General features: G+C 32.5%; 2 protein-coding genes across 11 annotated transcripts in view; one reads left to right on the top strand and one right to left on the bottom strand.

The window, feature by feature from the left end:
* LOC105251277 overlaps positions 1-16,498 on the bottom strand; it is a 133,138-nt gene that overhangs the window by 32,946 nt on the left and 83,694 nt on the right. The window lies entirely within an intron of this gene.
* The window catches only part of LOC105251278 (synaptotagmin-5), a 35,110-nt gene that overhangs the window by 8,432 nt on the left and 10,180 nt on the right, over positions 1-16,498 (top strand). The window contains exons 1-2 of one of the 10 annotated variants that reach the window (XM_011257946.2): positions 122-559; positions 6,965-7,289. In XM_011257946.2, coding sequence (XP_011256248.1) covers positions 7,014-7,289 — 276 coding nt within the window. In that variant the 5' untranslated portion in view covers positions 122-559; positions 6,965-7,013. Of the gene's footprint in view, positions 1-121; positions 560-6,964; positions 7,290-11,506; positions 11,762-13,754; positions 14,182-16,498 lie in introns of those variants that run through there. The other 9 variants (XM_011257957.3, XM_025406965.1, XM_011257954.3 and 6 more) reach the window with 9 other exon arrangements.

Here is a 16,498-nt window from a genome sequence, read left to right as displayed (position 1 = left end):
AATATACATATATATATATATATATCTGGCACTCTATCTCCCTCTTTTTCTCTCTCCCACCCTTTATCTCCCCAAGAGGGTATCTGATATCCCGCTAGAGAAGTTCAGTCGTTGACGCGCCGTGAAACCAGCAACAACATCACACGAAAATTTATTAGCAAAGACGAAATTTATTACAAAAACGAATATAATATCGGAAAATTTTGCTAATTTTGATGATTATGTTTCTCTTACGTGCGCTTCTTAATATGTTCACCACCGAGTAGGTCGAACAATCGCTTTGATCGGGTTCAGCACGAATTAATCCAATGAGAACTGGAATCGATATTTCGTAAATAGTGTTGAAACTTGCAAAAGATAAATAATCGGATTACGTTACAATCCGATTGCGTTATGCAGTCGGGCGGACTATATTGCCGGTATATCTACTGAACGGGCGGATTCTATTGGTTGCTTCTACTGAAAGACCGTCTGACTACGACAGGATCTTCCACTTATCATCTTCGACGAATTCGCTCATGAATTACTTCTTGCTACTGGCTTTCACATTCGCACAAAAGTAAGGAAATATTATTACGATAATATTATTAAATTCCTGTATTTAATTTGAACAAACATTTTTAACTTTAACATTTTCTTTTTAACTTTTAATTAGATTTTATTTCCTCCTATTTAATAATATGACACATAACTTTTTTATAAATATAAAGTTTGTAATAGATTATAGAATATATATTTTTATATAATTTTCTATTATTAGTAGTGTAAAAATTTTTTAATTTACTTATATATTTTATAAATTTAAATTATTTAAAAAATTGTTTTGTTAATTTATAAAAAAGAAATAATTTTTAAAATAATTTTTAAAAAAAGAAATATATAAAAAAGTCGTAATTTTCATCGTAATTTCTCATTTGTTTAACAATACAATACACAAGTCATACAAGCCGATAATGTGGTTAAATCAGTATAATCGATCGCCGTCAATTTATTGAAAGGTCACTAGAGGATATGAAATTTCAATAACGTATCCTATCCGTGAAAATTTTTGCGACTATAGATAAATTATTCCTTTATCGAATATGTTCAGTCCAAACAAGATCATTTATAAGAGGTGAAATCAAATCGGATTATATCTACAATCATAGGAAAATCATTCAAAGTTGTTTTTTTGTATTTTTTCAAATGCAACATTCATACAATATTAATATTACATTTTATAAAAACTGCATATATTAATTTATATTTCTGCTTACATAAAATTGTCCCCTTAAATATATATAGTTGTTTTAATATTAGTAGTGTGCATTAATATTTTTTAAAAATTGCAATATTATTTTATTTTTTTATATTTTATAGTAAAATGAAAAATTGTTGTGCGAAAAATATTTTACATTAATCCCTCAATGATATTATGTATTATTATAAAATTTATATTTAATTTACTCCAAAAAATTATATTTTGATTAAATAGCTCATAATTAACAACAACAAAATGTGATAAATCAGTCGTGACAACATTATCATTATAAAGAAAATGACAATCCTATATTTTGCACAAAAAATTGTACAAGTATTCATTTGCGAGATTTCGCAAGAATCATAAAGAATGCATTAGAATTTATTAGAATGATATATTGCGAGCTGTCACCTACACAAGCCTTATCCTTTTCACCAGAAAGATAAAAAAACAATCATTTCCCCAAGGAATCGTATTATATTTTCAATTTGTCTACAATTTGTAAACGATGTTGTCACAAACTCGCAAACTTGATATTTTTAAGATTAATTATACAATGCAAAGATCCGAGAAACCGAGAAATTTGAGTCGTGTTTAAAAAATGTCATTTTTTGCATTTAAAGAGATAACAATTTTAAATCAACTCGTAATATTTTATACAAAGAATTGTATAACTCTATGAGAAACACGAGATGCATAAACAAATTGCATTGTCCAATGCAAGACACCGAGTCAAGAATACATTGAAAAGAAGTAATTTTTTTTCTCATCTCCGTTGACGATGACATAATCAGAATTAATCAGACCAACAAAAAATAAACATTTGCAAAATGCAGAAAGAGAGAGAAAGAAAACTAACCGCGTACATTTCCATGTAAATTTGTGGCTTTTCGATTTTTCAAGAAATGTAAGATAAAGAGAAATGTAAACTATACATTACATATATATATCTATAAATTCTTGTACAATAATTTTTGTAAATCCACAAGCCGTTAGGATTCACAAATATTTGCAGAGAATCAACATAACAATATAACCGCATATTCTTAAATTTTTTTGTTATTGTCTCCTCTTAGTTTTATCTTAGTTTTTAGCTTATAAGCCGGGAATAACCGGGGATACATTGTTATACACCGAATGCAAGCATTGTGGCATTGAGATACGATGCCATTGTACAATATAAAACGCGCACATACAACACGTGCGTCATACATAGGGTGATAAATCCTATCTATGAGATTATGATTTCAAGTCACGTAGTCTTGTTATTTTCTCTGTCGTTCTAATAATTTTTTATTAATAAATTTCTTTTTAAAAAGAATGATATTACAATAATTTCCATATTTTCAGTAAAAAAAATACTTATGGAGGAATTGGATCAATTATTTTAAATTCATGAATCTCGATATATATTTTCAAGGGATTTATTAACTTTTAATGTATAACTCATCCTTCTTAAATAATTTCATATATAAATTAATTTGAGAGAGCGCTGAGTTAAAATAACTGATTTTCTGCGACTATCTTTTAGCGAAGGTACGTGTCGCCGGGTCAGTTATTAAGTATAATCATCGTGTTAATCTGCTGGAGAACCGTAATGATATGATTTGGTCGAAAAGATGGGAATAGAGTCCGACGACAGATAATTATACTAATAGGATTAATTACCGTCTGTAAATTTTCTCATAATTATAATAAATAATTCAACTTTTTACTCATTAAAATTCGTTGAAAATTCCACATTGTAATATAATTCGGAAAATTCTATTTTTAATAAAATATGAAACATTCAAATGCATAAAATAAATTAAAAATTGTAAAATTTAAAATTATAAAATTTAACATGGTCGATATATGTGAAAAAAAAGATAGAAAATTTTATGTTTGATGATATTGATTTTATGTTAATAATGCCTTCTTCTTTGAATCAATTGAGTGCAATCTGAAACATTTATGCATGCTTTACGTTATAATATTGTGGAATCTGATTCCTATTATATTTTTCTATTCCCCTCGCCCAATTTTGCTCTCTCTCTCTTTTCTCTCAATTTCTCTCTCTTTCTTTTATTCTCTCGATATGGTAAATAATGATGGATCAATTATTAGATTAATGCTTCCAATACTTCTGCATATCATACCGTTGTGTGTGTGTGTGTGTGTTACTTGGATATAAAATATTAATCGCTTTCGCAATTCCATAGTAATTTGTTGTTCGACATTGACAATTAATTAGTACCGAAAAAATTCATTAAAACTTTTTTTAATGTCAAGCTTTTTGCCCTTTGCTTTTTCAGCCGTTTTATAAGAATACTTCATCGGCAACGTTACAAAAGAAATATACAAAAGTAATCGATTGTGTCATTATATTGAATAATTCTTTATAATTTAAGTGTTTATATTTTCATAATAATTACATTTTTCCGTAATTAAAATTCAGATATTTGTAACGTATTCAATCAAATAATTTTAAATCCGCAATTAATGAGAAAGCTTTTCACTTTATTTGCATATAAAAAAGATTCGTATCTTTCGCTTCCCTTGTTGACTGCTTGCTCGCATTAATCAATTTTTGGTTGACAGCCGTATAATTCTCACGAGAATAATTTAGATTGCTAAAGGAAACTGTTTTAGAATTTAAATTTCCAAAGAGAGTCGGTCATCACACAGTTGCATCACATTTTCACTCTTGTCACCGAATAATCCGAGACAATCGCAATTTGCGCTTGCCGGCAACCAGTACTTGCTACGTAGTTGTTTACCGAGAAGCTTACTCATTATTATTCAAGAATGGCAGTCCACAATGTGCCAATCACGCCTACGCACCCGTTGCCAAGGCTATCCGTAAAAGGCAGAATCTTGATATAAAATTAAGAAGGGATCCGCAATAAACATATCAAGCAAATATTTCAAAAAAATTATTATTTAAGGTTGCTCATGCGCGAAATCGCATATATAAGCAACTTTAAATTCGCTTCCACGAATTATTTAACAACAAAGTAACTTTCCTTTTTATGCACTGAGAAAAAAAGCTATCAACTTGACTAAATCGTTCAATTAAATTATTATTTTTTTAATTGAAATATTTAAATATTTAAATTAAATAGATATCATGTTAGATTTAATATGTATTTTTTAATTTAAATAATTATAAATATTGCAATTAAAAAAATAATAATTTAGTTAAATGGTTTAATTAAGTTAACAACTTTTTTTCTCAGCGTGCACCTCATAAAATTCTTAGAACTATATTAAAACTAGAACTAAATTAGAACTATATTTTAAAACTTAGAACTAAATTAGAACTATATTTTCTCTGTTGAAAAAGAATATTATGGCTTATATAAAGTCTAATGTGTAAATTATAGTTTAATTGTTAAGTAAATTATATTGTAAGAGAAAATTGCTCCCTCCCTCTCTCTCTCTCTCTCTCTCTCTCTCTTTCTCTGCATGCGTGTGTGTCCATATCATTTTCGCACAAAACATATATAAAGCAGCATAATTTGTTGAAAAAAATAGAATAAGAAGGCAACCAAGAATAGCAACCGCGCGCATTTCTTTACAAAAATTTTAATATATTTATAATATAAAATAATTTTATAAAGTACTTGCAAATTCCACTTTACTTTCGCTGTACTTTCTGCATATTCTGCATTTCATTATTGTGAAGCGAGATGATTCAGGTGCAAATTCTGCAATTCTGAAACAGTCCCTACGGTCGTATTATTAAATGTATTTTGCGAGTTTCTAATAGAGCAACGTGATGCACTTGATCGGTATAACTGATCCAATTACGTTCTCACGCTTCTATGACTACAAATTCCGCTAATAACTTTGTGCGATACGCCAATCTCCGGGCAAAACATATAATTAAAGGGAAATCCATAATTACATCCATAAGGCATACATGACAAGAATGTGGACTACGTGAGACATGCAAGTACTATGTATACACAAATGTTTATGTCCACATAACTCAATCTAGCAATAAATGCACTTGCAATACCCTGAAGCAACCCCGGAAATATCAATCGTTTGTTTATCACAAATATTCCCTCTAGAATGCATTTAATGTCACGTATAGTTTCCAGGAACATCTGTCCTATGGGATACCATTATATTTTCAAACATTTCAATTTAAAAATTAAACGAATATCCGTCATGCAAACTTGACATTAAATAAGTAAAATCATTGATTAAGCTGAATAAACAACAGTATATTATATTCACAAAACAAAACAATGATAATTGACTTGAGGCAGTCTTGCAAACATGTCCTAGTAAGTTTTCTCGGAAAAAGTAATTTTTGTTGTCGTGTAATTTTTATTTGATATCTTACGTCGCGATAATGACATAACTTTGGGATTCCTGCATTCGACTTATATTATTCGAGATATTTTATCGACATCGTAACTTGATATATATCTGTTATAATGTTGCAATAATAATTTAATGAAAATTTTGCTGAAAAAATTATATGCGCAAAATTTACATAATTTAAATAAATATTAAATATCATCGTGCATATAAATTTAATGTTGACTCTCTTGTTAAATGATTTATTAAATCTCTCATGTCATATTAAATTATAACATTAAAAAGAAATCATGTTTGTACTTTTTTACAAAAATAAATAAAACTGTCATTCACGCAATTTACTACGACATGAAACTTCAGTAAAAGCACAGGGACGGAGAGTTGCAAGCGAATGGATAGAGGCAAAGTGGAATGCAGAGAGAGAAAAGGTAATTTATTATCCAGGCGCGTTAATAGCATAAATCGTGCAAAATGTTCAATTACGACAAACGACATGACATCGTAATTGCAACTAGTTGTCTCGGTTAAGATACAATCTTGTATCCGAGAATATAAATTTTGCGACTGTGTGACTTTTGAAACTGTCGAGTCCAATTCACTTGCTACGATCTTTTCTGTTCCCTTTCGATTTAGAATTAACCCGACGAATTCGCCGATTATTGGTATCGATTTCACTTCCAACTAGCGATAACACGATTATCGGTAAATTCTCATTAGAATCGCGAATTCAATTAAGTACTGCGGAGTAGCCTGCGCTCTCCGTATAATTTACTTCAATAAATATTGCCTGTCTCTACGTCTGTCAATAATGCACTCTCGCAATCGTGTGAGGATAATGTTAATAAAACCAAAAATAAAATAAGTTAATTTTAAACTAGTTAAATAAATTAATTAACTAAAAAATAAATTAGTTAATTTTAAACGACTAATCAAAATATAACAAGTTTCATATATCAGACTATATTACTTTTATAATATATATTGCACTCACATATGTTCGTTTTCTAGAAACAACATAGGAATCCAAGAAAGATATAAAAGTTTTCTGAGGCGCATCTTTATTCTAAATTTATTCTTGTATTTATAGAGATTATTTTAAGCGTGATCTTGAATAATCTTAAGGTTCCACTCAGTCAATGAAATGATTATGATCTTAAGACTGTGCTTGACATAATTATAAATACAAGAATTATTAAATAGAATACTCTAATTAATTATTCTATTAATATTTAATAGAATATTAAATAGAATTATAAGAATTAAGTATTTTCGATGCAGTTCTAAGGGACTTTAAACGATTGGGAGACGCCCTTTAAACACCTGCGACTTAAACAGCTGTCACTTACATGCACGTTAAATCTTGATTCGGATTTTCGAGTGACACAGAACATTCAATCATCTTTTTTACAGGTCAGGTAACGAGTACTGAAGACTGAGAATACGAAACGTCAAAGAAATAATGGTTTCGTCCGCGATATTCGGAGCAGCCGCCGGTACAGGCTTAGCCCTAGTGGTGGCGATGACGATCGTAATTTATCGTTATTACGCCATGAAGCGAAGAGGAAAATGGAATTGGAGCAATCTGGATCGCTGGCCGGACCCACCATCAGACAACAGAAACAGTAACGACGAGTACCAGCCTCATCATTATCACCACTGTCACACAGCAACGACATCGCACGTGCTCGACTGCTGGCGGAAGCCGCAAAAGAGTTACTACGCTGTGCAGACTGTGGTTAGTATCTATAATTATCAGTTCGACATTAATTCGCCACGTGACTAGTCATCTGTAAGTCATCAAAAATCCTTTTTCTAGTGGAAAACTTAAAATTTCACGAGAATTTCGTATTTGTCGTGAATTTCGTATTTGTCGTGAATTTCGTGTTTTATTATTACAAGGGGAGAAATCATGAAGAAACTCTCAAGAATGAAAGAAGTAATAGAAAATTACGCGAAATGCTTCTAATAAAAACTTGGATATCAATAGATAGCTATTTTCGCATAGTTACGTAACATTTTCCTTCTCCAGAGATCAATAACTTCTTGGTATCATCTGATGATGGAGCCTTTGATTCCTTGTTTTTTTCTTTCGTTTTTGTCAATTAGATATCCTCAAGTTGTAAATTTGTAATAAATTAATGTAAATACTATTTAGTAGCTTTAAAAGAATTCTTTAAGTTTAAAAATATACTTTTTTAATGCATGAGATACCGGCTGGCAAGAAATGTCGCTCTCATGCTTACCAGGAACTCGTCGTCGATATTTAAATGTCGCATCTATGTCGGTAGGATATGAACAGGTCGGTAAAGCGTTTCCGAAAGACGGTAAGATATTGCAAAATTCTACTGTACTTGATCCTGTGCAGAGAATCCTGCAGAGATCCTGCTACGCTATCCGTGACCGTGGCAAGATAAATCTTATTCACTGCCTTATGTCGGCAAACTAATCATTTCGCATGTCCAAGGTGATCGTTGATATTGTCGAAAGATCGTATATCGATTAAAATATATCGATAGAAGACGACTAATATTCACGCTAACAATTATTGCTATTTAAATTTGAAAAACAATAGCGTAAATTATTTCATTAACATTATCTTTTTTTCATTCATAAACTTTCTTTGACAAATTAGTAATCAATATTCCGTAATAAAATGACTTTTATACTTTAATTGAATGTATGTTGAAAGCAAATACATCTATATGCATCTGTTTTGTTTTTAAATTATAAAAATGTACCAGTAGATTTCTTTCAAAGTCAAATTGCTGTTAAGCATTTATTATACTTCTGTGATTCTCAAAAATTGACAAAAGTAATGTATAAAATTTAATGTATAAAAAAATCAATTGTGTACATTTTCCTGTCGATTTCCTGTTTATTAATCCAACAAACTTTGATATATTTATCATAAAAAGTGCTTGGTATATTTCCAATACATTTTATTTTAAGTTCCTTGTACTTGTATTCGCTAAGTATGTTGCATGTGAGGAGATAATCTTCTTATGTACGGAAATGGATACGTCGTAAACAGATCAATCTAACAGTCAAACTTGATTGATAAGACCTACATTTTTCTTTTCATATTATATTTGAAAAAAAAAAAAAAATATTTTTTTCCATTGTTTAAATAAAGTTCAAGCTGCAGAAGCAAATGATTTGATTGCAAGCAAATGTAATTATGTATTGTTTATATACATTTGCGCTGGGGTTTACAAAGCGAAATATTATTCTTATCGTAAACGAGAGCGATGTTATGAAATACACAGAGAAATGAAATTAATAAGTTTGTTATTCCTCCGTTTATTATATTCCGCGCACACGTAAAGGGCTTTCTGTTCCGAACCGGAACATTGAATTTCGATCGATACAGCGTCTATAAGCGCGACAGATATCGTTTTGCGAGAGATACGCATTTACAACGCGATAGTGTGTCACGAAGGCAGATGGATTTTACTGTTAGGGGATATTTTATATATATATCTTGATTTGTCTTCTCACTCTCTCACTCTCTTTCTCTCTCCCAACGCGTTATTTATAATTTATATTTATAATTTATTTGAGATTCTACCATTCTACCATTATTCTGACGTCAGAATAGTACATGAGTAATATATAAATATAATTAAAAATGTTAACGTTGAAAGTGACCGAATCAATCTTTTTAATATTTCTGTTTCCTGTCTGCTAAATATATTGGTCAAGTTAATTATATAATATAAATGACATAAATGATGAATAATAGCATAGCAAGAGAATCCGTTTGATTTTTAGTAAATGCAAATTCAATATGTAATGAAAAGATTCGTCATGTTTTTTTTCATATGACAATGTATATAATTCCATGTATTTGAAAATTTAAAGAATATTAAATTTAACGTTACGGAAAAATTAAATTACTAGATTAATCCACTTGAACTTTCGAAAAGGTCAGTGAGACATTGTCGCAGTAAATCCTGTCGATTCATTTTTCTTATGCATAAAACGTTTGATTATCTAACTTTTCGTTCAAATCAATTTGCAAAATTGTGAACTCTCATTTTGTGCAAAGTGCATTGAAAGCGGTAATTAGGTTAATGTACCGTACAGTCCAATGTTATCCCGAAGATGCGAGATTGCTTAGCTCCTCCGAGACTTTCTGTCTCTCTCTCCTCTCTCTCTCTCTCTCTCTCTCTCTCTCTTAGAAGGTATTCTTAAATTTAAATATTGCCAACATTAAATAAGCAATCTCATTTCGTTAAGAAAGTACTTTAAACGAAAATTGTTACATATCGTGCAATTATAATATAACAATGTTTTATTAACAAATAATTTTTTATAAAGAAAATCAGACTTTGAATAAATGTCATCCAGTCACGCGATGTTATTTAAATCAACAAAGTAGTAATATAAATTCAGTTTCTAAATGTCATTACATTCATGAGACAAATAATCCAAGAAAAATAGCTAGTCTACAGTCGTAATAGTTTGCGTGCTTGCTTACTTATATCCATTACCGTGATTGTAGAAAGGTTAAAAAATATATCGACGAAGAGAGACAGAGAAAGTGAGAAAGGGAAGGAGAGAGCGCAGCCTGCATACTTTTAAAGTTTTATTGTACCGATCTATAACTGTACATATGTACTATACATACAATGTACAACTGTCCTCGTGTAACGAAAAGTTCTTATATACAAGACGGAAAAGAATTATTAGTTCAAGAACGGATATGCAATCTACATATGAGTGTGTAAAAAGTTTCGGAAATCTTCTTAAATTAAAAAAGCTCGTTTATTTTAATCCTTCTCCGGATAAAATAAGTCCAATGCAATCCAATCCTAATTAATAATGTCTAGACGCGAACTGTTATAGAATTATGAGTTCAATGCAGTCCAATCTGGTTAATGTCTAGGCACGAGCAGTTATGCTAATTATTATTAAATTGACGCTTTAGCAAATTGAACAATGACAGTTCACAATTCATCTACATTTTAACGAAACTTAATTAGAAATTTAATAACAAAAATTTCATAACATTTAATCGTTGAAAACGAGGACTTTCAAATTCCAAAGAATCTGAAATTAGTACGACATTTCGAGATTGAAATTAGTACAATCTTCTGAGAATTGTACATTAAATTTTTCTTTATTAAATAATTGGTAGCTAAAGGTAACTAATCTCCTTGCAAAGTCTTGGGAATAAAGTACCATGTTGCGTGTCTCATTGTTTCTCAGTCTAAAAAACGATATAAAATAGAAAGGATTTTAAGTACACAAGCATAGTGCAATTATATACAATTGGAGCAATAAAATCTTATCTATCCTATGCTTGATATTACGATCGGAAAATCGAATCTCTTTTTCAATTTATGCACATGACTCGCATCGCGTCATCTCCTTGCAGTCTTGGGAATAAAGTACCATGTTGCGTGTCTCATTATTTCTTAGTCTAAAGACGATATAAAATAGAAAGGATTTTAAGTACACAAGCATAGTGCAATTATATACAATTGGAGCAATAAAATCTTATCTATCGTATGCTTGATACGATCGTAGAATCGAATCTCTTTTTCAATTTATGCACATGACATCGCGTCATCTCCGCTTCTGATACGAATAATAATTAAATTTTACATTCAACGCTCTTAATTACATAATTTACATTAATATATATATATCGTCCATATAAACTGAGACAAAAGTGGAACTACTTTCCTGCTCCGAAATCGCTCGCGTCCCTGAGGTGTAACCTGTTGCGGCGCACGCACCATTTTCTATCTCTCTTTCTCTCTCGTGGCCGATATCCATCTTCTCTTCTGCTATCCACCAGTCGAGGGTCTCTCTCTCTCTCTTGCTCTTTCTCTCTCTCTCTCTCTCTCTCTCTCTCTCTTGCTCTCTCTCTTTCTCTCTTCCCTCTCGGTGGCGGAACCGACCGCCCACCACCTCCAGCCATCAGCTACCCTCGGCGGCGAATCACCGTTTTCTGGTGGTGCACGACGAGCCCTGGCTTTGCGTATACGAAGTCAGTCGGGCTGGCCCAGTATCGCGGTACGGTGATACCCGGTGATACATGTTCGGCATCCACGTCGCCGTAATCGACGTCACCGCGAACGAAACCACGAAAGTTGACGACTTTCGTACGTCGGTGAGTGCGAGTAAGTGAACGAAATTAATCCCGCGCCCGCACCGTCATCAATCGAGCACGTTGAATCGGTAGTATATCGAACGAAGGTGTTAATTAATTATTATCGTGTAATGAGAGAACCTTCCCTTCCTCCCTCCCACGCTGTTCCCCGCTTCCGAAGCTGAATGCTCGCTGTTACTACTCGGATGACCGACGGCGAATCGGGTCAGCATGGCGTTTAAGTAGTCGTAATTCTGACTGTTCACTCGCTTCCTCTCTTGGGTGAAGAGAAAGAGAGAAAGAGAGAGAAAGAGAGAGAGAGAGAGGGAGAAAGAGGGAGAGAGAGAGGCGAGAGAATAGACAGGGTTGACGTAAAATTAATCGGATCGGACTACGGTTAGAGTAATGAGCCGCGGTCGCGCATAACCGCTGAACCATAATGAAATCCAGTTGTATTTGAGCTTCATGCATGATTAATGGAGGGCGGCGACTACGAGGGGCGAAGTTACGAAATTTCGCTCTGTGCTGAATGACCAATTCGTAGTTTTTATAGAGAAAGTAGGGCAAAGCGCGCAGTAAGGAAGGGATCGCTATAGTACTTGAGGGACTGAGGCAGATAATGGTAATGTAATTTTGAAGAGAAGTTAGGTAGACACATGTCAATTATAGAATAAATATCGATTTTAGCTCGAATACTCGGATCAGCACTGCCAATATCTCTTCTCTTCCTTCGCGATATTTATTGAAATATTCACGAATTAGCGTGCTTTCTCATCACCGGTTATTAATCTTGATATACATATCGTTAAAAAATCGAAATAATTCCAATGACTTAATTAGCTTATTAAAATTGTTATAATGGCCTCTTTGGAGAAAGAAAAAAAATAACAATCCGAATGTATCGCATAATAGACGCTATTCATCGAGTTTTCCATCGTCAAATTTTCTTATGAGATTTAAATTAGTTATATCATACAATGAATAAAGATAAATTAGATAAAAAAATTGATTCCTTCAAAACCTAGTTATATTCCAGCAATAATAATCCGGTTAATCTTTCCTCGAGTAATCGTAACAGCGATAATATTTGCTAATATGTCCAACAATTGAAGTAATTTCGGAAAATTGAATTTCAATATTTCCGCGTTACATATCGTTCGTCTCATTTAACTTTAATCATTTTAAATATTTACCTAGTTTCAATACAATACGCGTCGTTTGATTTTACATCGCAGAATTTTCATGTACCAAGCATGCGTTGTGCTTTACGTTGTTTGTTATTTTCGAATTAGACTCGTGTAAATAGCAAGAAAATGAGAATTTAAAAAAGCATAAATTCTCCACTGCAAGCATAAATTTTACCACTGTTCTCTGATTTTAAGAGAAGAATGCAAATTACATATGAAAATGTATCGATTTGCACGCAGATGTGTTGCCAGGAATGTAACCGAATTACAGCTCAAGTAGATATGAGATAACTAATCGACCGATTCGTGATACGATTGATTGATTTAAGCGAGAGCGAATTACGCCCTAGGCAAACGCGTGTTTACTTCAAACGGCACGTAATTAATATCACAGGCTTTATTGACAGTTATATTCGTGTAATAATGAAACGAACTATCTTCGCGGTTATATCGGCAATATCTCCCATCACACGTGCAAAGCGAGAATATTTAAATACTAATAGAATTAAAATCTCGCGCCAGACTCGACGATAATAATTATTAATTCAAATATTTGATCCCTCCCTCCCTACGTTCGACGATTCTTCTTTATCTTCAAGTTGCTCCATCAGAAGTTACAGCGATTTGTAATATACCCACATTATTATAACAAAAGCGTCTTACTGTAAGTCCTTGAGAGTTCGAAATCTTACTATATTATAATAACTTGGCCTTAAAGTTTATCTATTAATTGTTAAACGCGATTTATGCGCAATTGCTATTCCACCACGTTAAGTTTCGAACTACTTCCTAATAGCGTTCGAGGAGCGCGTTACTTTTCAACTACGTGAACGTAAACTTTTACATTCGCGCGATTGATTATCAAAATAGTTAAGAAGGCGAATGGCTCGCATCGGGCATCCGACGTGTTCAGCGAGCAAAAGTTTTCAACTTGTAGATGTAAGAGTGGCAAAAAGCTGTCGCGAATTCTCCCCCCGTCCCCAAGATCCTCGCGAGAGCGCAAATTGATAAACAAACGCTGAAGAAAATCGCACGCGGACCCTCGTCGCGGACCAACTCGAGCTCGGACGGTTGTTTTGCACGCGTTCGTCAAAGTGCCGGACAAATTGTCGGAGGTCCTGGGCGATGTTCTGGAGCTATGCGGCGGAGGCGGAAGCGGAGGAGCGACATCCGGGGACAAAGGCATGTCGAGCAACGCGTCGAGCGCGGCCACTAAGATCGGCGCAGTGACAGGAGTGGCGATAATCAGGGGTAGATGGGCCCAAAGGGGCGCGAGGCCGCATCTATCTTCCGTCGCAAATACCGATAGTGCCGACAGTACGACTTCGACCAGTTCGGAGGTACCGTGATTACATTCCAGAACCGTACGAGAGATTTCTCTTGACATTTGTCAAGCACATGTTCTCATGACATAATGTAATTTAAAATACAAAACACTACCCTTTTCTCTCCTCTGTTTTATTCCCTATTTTAAATCATATTCTTTTCTAGAAAAAATAGTTTCTTGTATGCAGGGTGTCTCAGAGGGTCAGTCTCTTCCCCCAAATAAAGGCTCTTGCAGCTTATTTTTTCAAAACACTATAATAAAGTTTTTTTTTATCGAGTACTTTAATTTAAAAAAAATTGTATGTAATTGTTAATTGCAAGTTACATATTTTTTCTTCGAAACAATTATGTGTTCTCTTTACATCAATTGATTCCTCTCATTATTTTGTACATAAAATTATTAAGGTAAGATAATCGAAAAATGAATATTTTACTAGATATTTGATGATTTATGTAAAATTAAGAGATTATTTCAAGCCTCATAACTCGAAAAGTACTCGATGGAAAAATACTTTATTGTAGTGTTTCGAAAAGCTCTCGAGATAAGTTACAAGAGTTTTTTTTGGGAAGAGATTGACCTGACACCCTGTATACCTTATATTTCCCATTTTTCCCATGCAAAATATATTTTTATAATATTTTATCCAATTTATGTTTCTGAACGTGATATCATTATTTTTAATTCAATTAAAGCAATCTGAGAAAATTGATCAATTTCAAACAATTTAAATGGAAAATCGAGACAATTTTAAATGAATATCTAAAAGATTGAGTTGTTTTTTACGGATTTTAGAGATTTATCTTTTTCAGAGAGGGAAATTTTAAGGAAAAGTATTACTGAATTATTTCGCGGAAGAACACTTTAGACGCGTATGCAAAAGTACTATGCAGTTTCATGCCTCACCGATTTGTGTACACTTGTTGCGCGCATTCTAGCATGGTCGTTTCTCTTTGCTACGCGTGTGACTTTTGGCGTTTCCTTGCGTGTCGTAGCGAATTACGTCGATGCGTGCGACTAATCTCTGATGAATCTAATCACACTCCATTTTTCAATCGACGCTTCTTTAATTAGCATGCGATTTCACTTTGATTCATGCAAAAAACATGCAAATATATATATAACTTTGGCGATACTTTGAGAATATGCATAGGATTTTAAGAGAAAATTATAAAACCAACTTACTTTTATAAATAACTAAGCAAGATTAGAGTTACGTAAGTTTATTGGCTCGTGCAAAGGAATCACTATGAGCGAATTGGGTTTTGGTGCTGGCTGTAAAAATCCATACCGACTCTTCATCGTTTTACTTATTAAGGCTATAGGATTTCTATCGATGAACGATTACGTCATCGTGGCGATTAATTGAATGAAAATTAAATCAATTGCCGGGGCACTGTCCGTCGTTACATATCATTATCCAATAATCAATAGAAACTAATCGTGTATCTGTCTGGGGAATTTGCGATAAGAAAAATCGTGACATAAAATCATTGAGAACATTATTAATTTAATGACATATGATTAAATAATATTATTTTCATTCCAAATTCAATGCATATTGAAACTTCTTATTAAATTATTTCAGATAATCCTTCTCTAGCATACTTGCGCGAGAATCCAATTTATACAAATTTGTTGAAAAGTCAAATTTAATTAACTGACATCTAAATAACAAATTATGGATTCTTAAAGATAATTTGTTATTTAATCTATAAATTTGAAACGAAGAAACAAAAATAATCACACAATTCAAATTTAAATTACTTTCTAGTATAATTATTTTAATTATGAATTTTAATTATGAAATAGCGAATTTTAATTAAAAAAGCATACATGATTGATATTCGAATGCTGACTATTCTTATCGTTGATATCATAAATGGAAAATGCGTAGTTATTTCCGTTAATATAAATTATCAAATAATGAAAGAAACGATATAAATACAAACAAGAGACGCGCGTAGTTAATTAAAATTCAGCACTTTTGTAGCTGGATTCGCGCGGGAACGGCGACCCATGGACCACGTTCCGGATCAATGCTTCTAACATGACAAGAAATGAAGAGTGGTTAATTGGTATTGGAACAGCTCTGACAGATACACGATCGAGATACCGTGATCGAGATTCCGTCATAGATTGACACGCGTTCGATCCGCTATACGCATGACAGATCACGCAACGTGCAAGTGTGTCGCGAATATAAGATATTCAATGAAGTCAAATCTAAACTACGCAATTACTTTTAGTTTCTTATATGTGAACTATTTTTTAATCGTTAAATATAATCATAATATAATGAAAAATTATAATTATATTATAATTTTTCATAA

Source organism: Camponotus floridanus, unplaced genomic scaffold, assembly GCF_003227725.1.
Source record: "Camponotus floridanus strain SB8 unplaced genomic scaffold, Cflo_v7.5 scaffold16, whole genome shotgun sequence".
NCBI lineage: Eukaryota > Metazoa > Arthropoda > Insecta > Hymenoptera > Formicidae > Camponotus > Camponotus floridanus.
The sequence above is the reverse complement of the archived record's forward strand: the minus strand, read 5'-3'. Positions and strand labels throughout refer to the sequence as shown.